Here is a 13,526-nt window from a genome sequence, read left to right on the forward strand (position 1 = left end):
AGTCAGAACCCTGCACTAGGTCAAGCTATCCACAATCAAAAACTGTATTTCACAATGGAATGTTGTATTTCGCAACTTCAGTAAAGCAGGGTCTATCATCAATGAATAGGCTAGGATATTCTACATGCAACAGATTGAAGACTGAACACACTCACATTATTAGCGAAGATTAAGAGCAGGCGAGCAAGCTGCACTTTGATTTTAATTCAGTGGAGGAAAAAAAACAACAACATTGTTTATCCATTAGGGATTTTTCTTAACAGTAAAGGATCCCAATTTTGTTTAAATGTTTTAACGTTAAAACGTTCACAACCCTAGCGCACACACACAGACATGTACACAATCCCCAGCGACAAGGAGCTACAGTATGTAACGCGTTGACTCTGACTAAACAACCAGTGAACACTATTTACTGAATGTGTATGAGTGTTCTCTGTATGTGTGACTTGCTGGGTGGATCCATGCTGTGTTGGCACTTTTCCATGTCATGGAACTGTTGTCTCCACATGCAGTGGTTCCGGTTCTATCCACACAGACACACACTCTAATGTCACAGGAACAGCAGAGCCACTAGGCCCTGACTGTGCAGAGATCAGTGTGTATTCTCAGCTCCTAATTGGGTCGTATGCAAATAAATTATTGTATGTACAGTGTTTTGTAGGCTAAACATCCGGTAACAGACTCATTGAAAGGTGTCCATCCACTCTACCCAGTGTGCGTGGAAACACGCTTTGCTGTTTAAATTTTACTTACTCATGTTAATAAAATACATTTTACCAAGACAAATATGATTATAATTGTTCTGAATCATTCAACGAGGTCATTCTCTAACACATTATTAGCATTATATCTTTTTTTAAGTCGGATTTCGCAACATCCGATAATAAGAACTGAGCTCTGTTGACATAGCTGTGCAGGTTTCTCGTAACTTTTTTACATTTTGTGGTCATCGTTTTCAATTTTTCATTTTACATTTTGTGGTCGTCGTCTTCAAAGTTGTTTCCGCGAGTGGCAAAAAGCTCAATTAGCATGACACGAGCTGAATTAAATGTTAAAGGCTTTGAAAATAAAAAGCATGGCATCAGTGCGCCATTGACATTTCACAGAGATACGCTTGTTTTTGTGAGAAATCTTTGAAAAAGAAGAGGAATTTCAAATGAATATGAAAAGTGTATACATGTCATGTCTCAAAATCGATGTCCATCTTACCTCTATATTATTTGATGTCCTGTGTATTCGAGAAGAAAGATGACGAGTTCAACGGGAAAGTGAGCCTGACAGGTAGCTAGTAGCCTTAATTCTTAATCCAGCCTAGTTGACGCAATGTAATTTCCCAGATTTTTGACCATTATTTTTCTCTGGCCTCTTATTGATTTAACTTAGTCACCTTCATTCTTAATCCGACAAAGGTGAAAACTCGAATAACGTTTGAACGGATAATGATTGAGACATAAGGTTTGGACCATTGGTTTTCTCAGAGGATTATCTACAAAATTAACATATGATCAAAGTATGCATTTTTGATTGGACACCCTACTCAATGACAGCCGGCTACTTTTTCCACTTCAGAAATTAACTAGGCTTCTTTTCATTTAAAAGTTTCAATTTTCTAGTCAGAAAAGTCTGTATAGCCTTTCTCCCGCTAGAACGAACGATATGCATTTTCTAGTGATCCATTGATAGGAAAGGCGCCTGTCAGTCACAAAGCAAGCAATGACAGCGAAACACTGCTGTCTGTCCCGCCTCTCGGTACCTGTGTTATTTTGTGTGCTGTGGTTGGCTGCAGTCAAATTTATTTTCACGGAGGAGGGAAGACCATGATGCTTCTTCATTGTCTCCTGTGAGTGAATTTACACGTCCCATGTAATGTAAGTGGTAACGGTGAGTTGAAAGCCACTTAATTATTGTTTTGTGGCACATTCATTTGTTTTCTTTTGCATGTTTCATAGGCCTATAGCCAGCCACGGAGACAGGGCGCATAGGCTATTTACTGTTTTTTTGATTGACGACCGAACAGCTTAGTTTATAAAAGATGTCGACCTGAATTAATAAAGTTCAATATACTGTATATCCCTTTGGTATTCATAAATCATACAACATAGTTAAATGTCCATGGTATCGCATCTAGACAAGTAATCTTGTTAGTATTTTCCTAGGATTCGAAGCCCTTGTCGAGACTTGCTAGTGTACCCTAACGTAAACTCACCCACTTTTGTACATCGCCTTGGTCCGTACAATTGCCCTTATTTTAGCGCCCCAAAAACGTAATATTTCCAGATCAACTGTAATGTCAATATCATTGACAATTTCTCCCCTTTCCAACAGAATCAATTACATGACCTAAACGCTGCCCGTTTCTGCATAATTCAAGAAGGCAATGAGCCCCGTCGGGTCTTTTTAAAAATGGCGGGTGGGGAAGCGAAACTAATGCGTGATAGTGAGAAGGAGAGATGTTGTGTGGGAAAATAGTTTTTTTTCACTCGATCTGTCCAACTTATCACCTTATCGCCTCTAAAATGTAAATACAACACTATAAAGAGTTTATATAATGTGTCATTACATATCTATTTGAAGGTTTGTGTCGAATTTGAATCGGGTTTTTAGGGCGGTGCTAAAGTGATCTTAGAAGTAAATAGCGGCTTTGAGAATAATGATCGCATGCAACGATGACGCAAAACAATTACTAGGTATGAAGAAGTGCTACACCTAGTGGAGAGAGATTGTAAGACAGAAATAGTTGCTTTATGCGTGCTGTACGTTACGACATGACACGTCATGATGTAACGGAGGGTCAGTTTGTTTTAACTTTTCTCCAATACTATAGAGCCATTACCATGTCGATCAATGCTTGAATAGAAACGTAGTTCAAACCCCCGATTTTGACGTCAACACAGTCGCTGGAGTCCCATTAGTTTTCTTTGTAGCCTCGTTTGAATGTTGCGGTTGCGCACATTCGTATGGAATGGGGTGAGTTTACGTTACCTAGTGACCGGTTGATCACAAACAACCAGATTTTTTTTAGGTGAACGGAACCAAACGTTAGACTTCAGTGCGGCTTTTGACATTATCGATCATAGTCTGCTGATTGAAAAGCGTATGTGTTAAGACTGCTTTCAATTTGACTAATGACATGCCACTGGCATTGAGTAAAGCCAGCGTGTCTATGTATGCGGATGACTCAAAACTATACACGTCAGCTACTACAGCGAGTGAAATCCCTGCAACACTTAACTTAAGACCTGCAGTTCATTTCAGAATGGGTGGCAAGGAATAGGTTAGTCCTAAATATTTCAAACTAAAAGCATTAGGGACAAATCATTCACTAAACCCTAAACCTCAACTAATTCTTGTGACAAATAATGTGGAAATTTAGCAAATTGTGGTGACCACTGCCATGGTCAAAACATGTTGATACATTAGCTAAGATGGGGAGAAGTCTGTCCATAATAAAGCGCTGCTCTGCCTTTTTAACAACACTGTCAACAAGGCAGGTCCTACATGCTCTAGTTTTGCAGCACCTGGACTACTGTCACACCTTGACCATAGAGAGCCCTCAGGGTTCATACGACGGTCGTGACAACTATTGTTCAGTCGTGTGGTCAGGTGCCACAAAGAGGACCTTGGAAAATTACAATTGGCTCAGAACAGGGCAGCACGGCTGGCCCTTAAATGTACACAGACAGCTAACATTAATAATATGCATGTAAATCTCTCATGGCTCAAAGTGGAGGAGAGATTGACTTCATCACTACTTGTTTTTGTAAGAAGTATTGACATGCTGAATACACCGAGGTCTGTTTAAACTACTAACACACAGTTTGGACACCCATGCACACCCCACAAGACATGCCACCAAAACTCTCTTCAAAATCCCCAGGTCAAGAACAGGCTATGGGAGGAGCACAGTACTACATAGAGCCATGACTACATGGAACTCTATTCCACATCAAGTAACTGACGCAAGCAGTAGAATCAGATTTATTTTAATGGAACAAGCGGGGACTGTGAAGAGGCCCACACACACAGGCACAGACACATATACACATGATAAGACACGCACTCTACAGACATGTACACATGGGATGTTGGATTGTAGATATGTGATAGTAGTGTTGTGAATGTGTAATGTCATATTTTAAATTGTATATAACTGCCTTAATGTTGCTGGACCCCAGGTAGAGTAGCTGGGGATCCTTAACAAATACAAACACATCGGTGAGAGAGCCGTTCGTTTGTCTCTCTAATTTGCATACTGGTAGGCTACTACTGCTTTTTGGCGATTATCTGCAGAGAAATTCTGAAAACATTCTATGAAGATGTTGAATCCTCACTGCAGGAACAGTAGGTACTGGAGAGGTCCATTCTGGTCCAAAATATAATACAAGAAAACAGATAGAAAATTATAAAAGTAACTGTCATGATACTTACAGTGCATTTGGAAAGTATTCAGACCCCTTCCCCTTTTCCACATTTTGTTACGTTACAGCCTTATTCTAAAATTGATTAAATTATTTTTGTTCTCCCTCAATCTACACACAATACCTCATAATGACAAAGCAAAAACAGGTTTTAAGATTGTTTTGGGCTGTGACAAAATGTGGAAAAAGTCAAGAGGTCTGAATAGTTTCTGAAAGCACGGTATATGGTCGTATTAAATATGTTGACATAGGCCTACTGATTTGATGAAAGTGTCAACAATGGAGTAGTCGACTGTTTTCTGTGTAGCAAAGCCCCTGTTTAACACCTGCTTCATTCTTCAATCATAGCTGTAGGTCTATTCATGGGTGCCTGACATTGTATAAAAGTGGGGGTGCACAATCTGGCGGGAAGGGGGGGGGGGGGGGGTCAAAGAGAAGACTAAAATATTTATTCTGACTAGATTAATAATCTACAACCTTCCCAAAAAAGTCCCACCCACAGTGATTGATCGGCAGGTCTGAAACCCTAACTCTATGATTTACACACAACCTGCCCCATCCCCTGACAATCCCACCCACATTGATTGATTGACATGCCAAACTGTTAAAGGTTTAAATTACAGAAGGACACATTGGCTTCCTTACCCTATGTGTCCACAGCAGCTGAGCTAATATAATTCATAATTTGAAAAAAAATGTTTTTGTGGAAATTCATATCAGTAAAACTTTAAATATCACTTTAATCTCAAGAGAAGACAGGTTTAATGTTTAAAAAAGGTAATCTTACTTAGTAAATAGTCCTGATCATATAGGCCTAGACCTAGACAATATCCAAAACAACTAACAATACACTGAATTCATACATTTTCAGTAATTTTTATTGTAAAGTCATCTTTCTACTCAATACCACAACTAATTTGACCTGTCTAGGGGGTAAGGTAGCAGGTAATGGACCCTATCAGAAATGTATATAGTTGGTGATGTATATAAACTAATTACAACTTTACATTTTTTTTTTTGTTAGATTACAATTGTACAATTCCTGCTCCCCGCATAACAACCACAAAGACTGCCGGAAAGGCCCGAACGCAAGATCGTAATTTTGATGACTCACACGGTGAGACATCTGTAGCCTACTGTACATGGTAAACTGGTGCGCCGCAAGTTCTACTTCCCATTTTAGTTTGGAAAACAGCTGTGAGGATTTTTCTACAAATATTCACAACATATTGACACAATTACAATCTTCATAGAATAAAAATGTAATTGAATATATTACAGGTGTTTTTTTGCTTTTTACAAAGTGGGATACATTTTTTACAAAGTGTTTAATTTGCATAGCCATAGAGGCATACTCACATTTGCATAGCAAGTGCTGCTACAGTACACCCTGCTACCACACAAAGCTTGGCCATCTTTTTTATTTATTTTATTTTATTTACTTATTTATTTCACCTTTATTTAACCAGGTAGGCAAGTTGAGAACAAGTTCTCATTTACAATTGCGACCTGGCCAAGATAAAGCAAAGCAGTTCGACACATACAACGACACAGAGTTACACATGGGGTAAAACAAACATACAGTCAATAATACAGTATAAACAAGTCTATATACGATGTGAGCAAATGAGGTGAGATAAGGGAGGTAAAGGCAAAAAGGCCATGGTGGCAAAGTAGATACAATATAGCAAGTAAAACACTGGAATGGTAGATTTGCAATGGGAGAATGTGCAAAGTAGAAATAAAAATAATGGGGGTGCAAAGGAGCAAAATAAATAAATTAATTAAATACAGTAGGGAAAGAGGTAGTTGTTTGGGCTAAATTATAGGTGGGCTATGTACAGGTGCAGTAATCTGTGAGCTGCTCTGACAGTTGGTGCTTAAAGCTAGTGAGGGAGATAAGTGTTTCCAGTTTCAGAGATTTTTGTAGTTCATTCCAGTCATTGGCAGCAGAGAACTGGAAGGAGAGGCGGCCAAAGAAAGAATTGGTTTTGGGGGTGACTAGAGAGATATACCTGCTGGAGCGTGTGCTACAGGTGGGAGATGCAATGGTGACCAGCGAGCTGAGATAAGGGGGGACTTTACCTAGCAGGGTCTTGTAGATGACATGGAGCCAGTGGGTTTGGCGACGAGTATGAAGCGAGGGCCAGCCAACGAGAGCGTACAGGTCGCAATGGTGGGTAGTATATGGGGCTTTGGTGACAAAACGGATTGCACTGTGATAGACTGCATCCAATTTGTTGAGTAGGGTATTGGAGGCTATTTTGTAAATGACATCGCCAAAGTCGAGGATTGGTAGGATGGTCAGTTTTACAAGGGTATGTTTGGCAGCATGAGTGAAGGATGCTTTGTTGCGAAATAGGAAGCCAATTCTAGATTTAACTTTGGATTGGAGATGTTTGATATGGGTCTGGAAGGAGAGTTTACAGTCTAACCAGACACCTAAGTATTTGTAGTTGTCCATGTATTCTAAGTCAGAGCCGTCCAGAGTAGTAATGTTGGACAGGCGGGTAGGTACAGGTAGCGATCGGTTGAAGAGCATGCATTTAGTTTTACTTGTATTTAAGAGCAATTGGAGGCCACGGAAGGAGAGTTGTATGGCATTGAAGCTTGCCTGGAGGGTTGTTAACACAGTGTCCAAAGAAGGGCCAGAAGTATACAGAATGGTGTCGTCTGCGTAGAGGTGGATCAGAGACTCACCAGCAGCAAGAGCGACCTCATTGATGTATACAGAGAAGAGAGTCGGTCCAAGAATTGAACCCTGTGGCACCCCCATAGAGACTGCCAGAGGTCCGGACAGCAGACCCTCCGATTTGACACACTGAACTCTATCAGAGAAGTAGTTGGTGAACCAGGCGAGGCAATCATTTGAGAAACCAAGGCTGTCGAGTCTGCCGATGAGGATGTGGTGATTGACAGAGTCGAAAGCCTTGGCCAGATCAATGAATACGGCTGCACAGTAATGTTTCTTATCGATGGCGGTTAAGATATCATTTAGGACCTTGAGCGTGGCTGAGGTGCACCCATGACCAGCTCTGAAACCAGATTGCATAGCAGAGAAGGTATGGTGAGATTCGAAATGGTCGGTAATCTGTTTGTTGACTTGGCTTTCGAAGACCTTAGAAAGGCATGGTAGGATAGATATAGGTCTGTAGCAGTTTGGGTCAAGAGTGTCACCCCCTTTGAAGAGGGGGATGACCGCAGCTGCTTTCCAATCTTTGGGAATCTCAGACGACACGAAAGAGAGGTTGAACAGGCTAGTAATAGGGGTGGCAACAATTTTGGCAGATAATTTTAGAAAGAAAGGGTCCAGTAGGGGTCCATATTTTGCAGCTCATTCAGAACATCAGCTGAGCAGATTTGGGAGAAGGAGAAATGGGGAAGGCTTGGGCGAGTTCAGTGGGGGGTGCAGTGCTGTTGACCGGGGTAGGAGTAGCCAGGTGGAAAGCATGGCCAGCCGTAGAAAATTGCTTATTGAAATTCTCAATTATGGTGGATTTATCAGTGGTGACAGTGTTTCCTATCTTCAGTGCAGTGGGCACTGAAGATGAATACTAATGCAATTGCTAGCTATCTCCATACAACTAACCCACAAGTTTATAATATTTTTTTACCCACAAGTATATGAAGAGTGAGCATGGATTTGTATTTCCTCACTGTGGGATGCCGAGCGTGTTGTGGGATTGTTTTCTGAAGTAAGAGCTGATTCTGAGAAAAATTCAACTTTTAGAGCAATATTACAGTATAATAAAAATGTATTTTAAGATTTTGTAACTTGTGAACGTTTTCTTGGAGTGCTCTTGCTAGCAGATACCCATAGACTTCCGTCATTGCGGTAGTTAGCATTGGCTAGCAAAACTACCTCTAACTTCCTTCACACTGGACACAGAGACATAAAAATGGTATCCATGAGTTAATCTGACTCTATGGAAGCAGATAAAAGTCCGAAGTATCCCTTTAACGTTTTCAATAATTTAGTTGTGTATTGTGGATGGAATCAAGTCATCAGAATGTGCCAGAGGCCACCAAAATAGAGCTTGTTCTGCAATTTCTTTCCTGGAACTCCCTGGCTGGCTACTTTTGCTATTTGGCTAGCTACTCCATGTACTTACGGAAAACACTGATGTGATGCTGTATTTCTGGTGGACCACATGTAGACTTTTCTGCTGAAAACCCCCAGAGAGAAACAGCATGCTGTTTGTTTATGTTATAATGAACTGCTCCATATAAAAGCTCCATATTTGATGAGGGTTGTGTGTGTGTGTGTGTGTGTGTGTGTGTGTGTGTGTGTGTGTGTGTGTGTGTGTGTGTGTGTGTGTGTGTGTGTGTGTGTGTGTGTGTGTGTGTGTGTGTGTGTGTGTGTGTGTGTGTGTGTGTGTGTGTGTGTGTGTGTGTGTGTGTGTGTGTGTGTGTGTCTTACCTGGGTGTCCATGTAGTGGCGAGTGTGGTCTGGGTAGTGTAGGAGAGGTGCTGGATGTCACAATCAGGCTCTTCCTATTGCTGGTCCGACAGCTGGGGAGAAAGGAGACACACACACTTAGAGAAGATCCACAAACACACTTAAAAACGACAACACACACACACACACACACACACACACACACACAAACACACACACACACCGAGGCAGTACATTCAATTGAACTGGGAGGAGATTTCCAGTACCAGATGAACCAGAACCAGATGAACACTTATTCCCATAATGTGTTCTATCAACACTCCATTCACTCTTCCAGTGTCCGCATATCAACGAAAAAGTTGCTTTATTAAGACTCTCCACTTCAAGCACATTAGGGGTTACAGTAGACCTAGTTAAAGGAACAGTGTAGCAGCTCCACACACAGACACACACACACACACACACACACACACACACACACACACACACACACACACACACACACACACACACACACACACACACACAGCGTTCCAGCTGACCCCAGAGTCTCTGTGTTTCTGTCCCTCCTCTCTCTCTGTCCCCACTCTCAGTAACGGCTCCACTCAGTCTGAGCAGCTTTTCATCTCTCTCTCTCTCTCTCTAAAGACCCAATCATCACAGCTGGAAGCCTGTACAGTACTCAATGCCCACTGATCAGAACTGCACACTACATTGGATTTGTGTGAGGTGACTGACTGAGGAGTGTGTGTGTGTGTGTGTGTGTGTGTGTGTGTGTGTGTGTGTGTGTGTGTGTGTGTGTGTGTGTGTGTGTGTGTGTGTGTGTGTGTGTGTGTGTGTGTGTGTGTGTGTGTGTGTGTGGGTGTGTGTGTGAGAGAGAAAGAAAGGACTGTGTGTGTGTGTGTGTGTGCCTGTCCTTCTGTCTGTCCGTGAGGACAGTGTGTCAGTGTGTGTGTGTCCGTTACTGTTGATCTCTAGTTTTATGAGTATAATAAGCCATTAACTGTTCGCAGTAAGAATCCCAACATAAAAACACCTGCAGAGCTCAATGACGTCTTTGCACTACTACTATAGCTGCTAGCCTAGTACTGCTGCAATGATGATGACGCTAATGTTCAGTACACAAGCATACAAAACAGGTATATACACACACACACACAGCAAACTAACAGTGCCATCAGTGAGCTCTGCTTAATGTTTGTATTTCACAGCAGGTGGTCTACAGCAGGGAGCCTGCATAGGAGTGGAGAGCAGAGGAGAAGAGAGGACAGATGAGGAGAGATGAGATGAAAGAGGAGAAGGGGAGAGAAGATAGTTTCACGTTTGAAGAGGAGAGGAGAAGAGAGGTGATGAAAGAGGAGATGGTGGTTCGAACTAGAGGTCAACCGATTAATCGGAATGGCCGATTAATTAGGGTCAATTTCAAGTTGTCATAACAATCGGAAATCTTTTTGGACATCGATTTGGCCAATTTCTTAAATTTTTAATTGATTTAATCTTTATTTAACTAGGCAAGTCAGTTAAGAACACATTCTTATTTTCAATGACGGCCTAGGAACGGTGGGTTAACTAACTGCCTCATTCAGGGGCAGAACGACAGATTTTTACCTTGTCAGCTCGGGGGATTCAATCTTGCAACCTTACAGTTAACTAGTCTAACGCTCTAACCACCTGATTACATTGCACTCCACGAGGAGACTGCCTGTTACTGTCATGTATTGTCATGTTGTGTCTTTCTGTCCTTTCCTTTCACCCTGTCTCCCTCTGCTGGTCGTATTAGGTTACCTTTTCTCCCCCGCTTTCCCCAAGCTGTTCCTTGTCTCCTCTTGACTACCTCGTCACCCCTTCTCCCACCTGTTCCCCTTTTCCCTCTGATTAGTCCCCTATATCTCTCTCTGTTTTTGTTCCTGTCCTTGTCGGATTCTTGTTTGTTGTGTTTCATGCCTGAGCCAGACTATCGTCATGTTTGCTGTAACCTTGTCCTGTCCTGTCGGAATCTGCCGGTCTATCTGAGCCTACCTATGTTTGGTTATTAAAGAAGCTCTGTTTAAGTTAGTTCGCTTTTGGGTCCTCATTCACTCACCGTAACAGTTACGCAAATGCAGTAAGCCAAGGTAAGTTGCAAGCTAGCATTAAACTTACCTAATAAAAAACAATCAATCAATCAATCATAATCACTAGTTAACTACACATGGTTGATGATATGACTAGTTTATCTAGCGTGTCCTGCGTTGCATATAATCGATGCAGTGCGTATCATTGCTCCAATGTGTACCAAACCATAAACATAAACAATGCCTTTCTTAAAATCAATACACAGAAGTATATATGTTTTTACCTGCATATTTAGCTAAAAGAAATCCAGGTTAGCAGGCAATATTAACCAGTTGAAATTGTGTCACTTCTCTTGCGTTCATTGCACGCAGAGTCAGTGCAACAGTTTGGGCCGCCTAGTTTGCCAGAATTTTACGTAATTATGACATAACATTGAAGGTTGTGCAATGTAACAGGAATATTTAGAATAATGGATGCCACCCGTTAGATAAAATACGGAATGGTTCCGTATTTCACTGAAAGAATAAACGTCTTGTTTTCAAGATGATAGTTTCCGGATTCGGCCATTTTAATGACCTAAGGCTTGTATTTCTGTGTGTTATCATGTTATAGCAAAGTCTATGATTTGATAGAGCAGTCTGACTGAGCGGTGGTAGGCAGCAGCAGGCTCATAAGCATTCATTCAAACAGCACTTTCTTGCGTTTGCCAGCAGATGTTTATGACTTCAAGCCTATCAACTCCCGAGATTAGGCTGGTGTAACCGATGTGAAATGGCTAGCTAGTTAGCGGGGTGCACGCTAATAGCGTTTCAAACGTCACTCGCTCTGAGACTTGGAGTGGTTGTTTCCCTTGCTCTGCATGGGTAACGCTGTTTGGAGGGTGGCTGTTGTCATTGTGTTCCTGGTTCGAGCCCAGGTAGGAGCAAGGAGAGGGATGGAAGCTATACTGTTACACTGGCAATACTGAAGTGACTATAAGAACATCCAATAGTCAAAGGTTCATGAAATACAAATGGTATAGAGAGAAATAGTCCTATAATTCCTATAATAACTACAACCTAAAACTCATGTTTAATACTTATTTTCCACCATAATTTGCAAATAAATTCATAAAAAATCCTACAATGGGATTTTCTGGATTTTTTTTCTCATTTTGTCTGTCATAGTTGAAGTGTACCTATGATGAAAATTACAGGCCTCTCTCATCTTTTTAAGTGGGAGAACTTGCACAATTGGTGGCTGACCTAATACTTTTTTGCCCCACTGTATGTATATATATATATATATATATATATATATATATATATATATATATATATATATATATATATATATATATATATATGTATATATATATATATATATATATATAACTATTTGTCACATATCAGTTTACAAACAATGTAAAAAATAATCATTGCGTTAATAAAGCCGCATACAAAAATGATTTTTTTGTTTTTTTTGTTTTTTGAGTAAGGCAGCTCCAAAATGCAGGTGTTTCAACCTAGCTCAGTGCTTTCTGTGGTGGTGGGGCAGCCAGCAGAAAATACAGAGCGTAGGGGTTGGTAATGTTCTCTAGATATGGCGTGATTGGCTCAGTGTTCTGTCACTCATGTCTAAGGGTAGAGCTTGAAAATTCAAGCCCCTTAGGTGCTGCCATAGAGTTATATTAGAAGTACCCATCCAAGAAGGCTCAAGATCATTGGCCACAGATAAAATGGCATCTGGCAGAGAAAATGAACTGTTTAGCAACCAGACAAATCTCCACTGATAGCCAGGTGTAGCAGTGGTAAATTGTTGGGACTGCTGTTGGGACAGCTTTATGTACCGTTTTAGTGCAATTCATGTTTTGTTCAGTGTTGTGTAGTGGCTTTGCTAGCATGCATCCCCAATATTAAATCTTGTTTTGGCCCACCAAGATTTACATGCTGAAATTGCCACTGATTACACCTATCTATACATACTGTACTTTACATTATTTGCGAGATCAGACATAATATCACTATAATCCGAGTGTTATTTTTTGGAAGTTTCTTTCATTTCAGCGATTCAAATGTGTAAATATTTCAACAGTATCAAAAAAAAACTTTTTTTCAATGTCACAAATCTTTCTTCTCTTTCTTGTGATGTAAGTGTCGAGACGATGCTCTGAATCCCAGACAAAGCGACGGAACGGAAAAACGATGTATTCCGTTGATCCCATTTCAGCCATTACCGGGTTGTGTTTGACAGGCCATTGCAAACATTTCCGCGGTAGTAATGTTGACGGATGAAAAAAAGCGAGAGCATTGAAGAGTCGCAGGAGTACAATGAAAGCAATCAATCCAGCGACATTTAAGTGACAAGTGGATTTTGCACCCCTCAAACTCAGGAAATAGAAAAAGACAGATCCTTAGGTGGGCAGGGCATGCACTTTGCTACTCAAAGGCTGTGACGGGAGGATGGCGAGAACAGAGGGGTAGTCGAGAGACTAGAGAAACACTTCACCGCATGCAGACATATTTAACAACATCCTGTCTAGGTGGAGAGAAAAACAGGACCAAATCAAATCCACAACAAGGCCTTGGCACATTAACATAGCTATGGTAAGAGAGCGGCTGTGTGGAGGGAGGCAGGCAGGGGCGTGAAATGAAAGTTGCTCTGTAATTACAATC

At 41.1% G+C, this 13,526-nt stretch overlaps 1 protein-coding gene and 1 long non-coding RNA gene across 7 annotated transcripts in view; one reads left to right on the forward strand and one right to left on the reverse strand.

Annotated features, from left to right (window-relative positions):
• The window catches only part of mast2 (microtubule associated serine/threonine kinase 2), a 164,947-nt gene that overhangs the window by 70,798 nt on the left and 80,623 nt on the right, over positions 1-13,526 (reverse strand). For 3 of the 6 annotated variants that reach the window (XM_036969239.2, XM_090232064.1, XM_036969238.2), the window contains 2 exons: positions 8,839-8,930; positions 8,531-8,584 (listed from right to left, as the gene is read on the reverse strand). In XM_036969239.2, the coding sequence (XP_036825134.2) occupies positions 8,531-8,584; positions 8,839-8,930 (146 nt within the window). The remainder of the gene's footprint in view (positions 1-8,530; positions 8,585-8,838; positions 8,931-13,526) is intronic. The other 3 variants (XM_036969242.2, XM_090232065.1, XM_036969241.2) reach the window with 1 other exon arrangement.
• LOC149984020 (uncharacterized) overlaps positions 1-13,526 on the forward strand; it is a 468,468-nt gene that overhangs the window by 50,307 nt on the left and 404,635 nt on the right. The window lies entirely within an intron of this gene.

This window comes from Oncorhynchus mykiss, chromosome 4 (genome assembly GCF_057628025.1).
Source record: "Oncorhynchus mykiss isolate SJ-2025 chromosome 4, ASM5762802v1, whole genome shotgun sequence".
Taxonomy (NCBI): domain Eukaryota; kingdom Metazoa; phylum Chordata; class Actinopteri; order Salmoniformes; family Salmonidae; genus Oncorhynchus; species Oncorhynchus mykiss.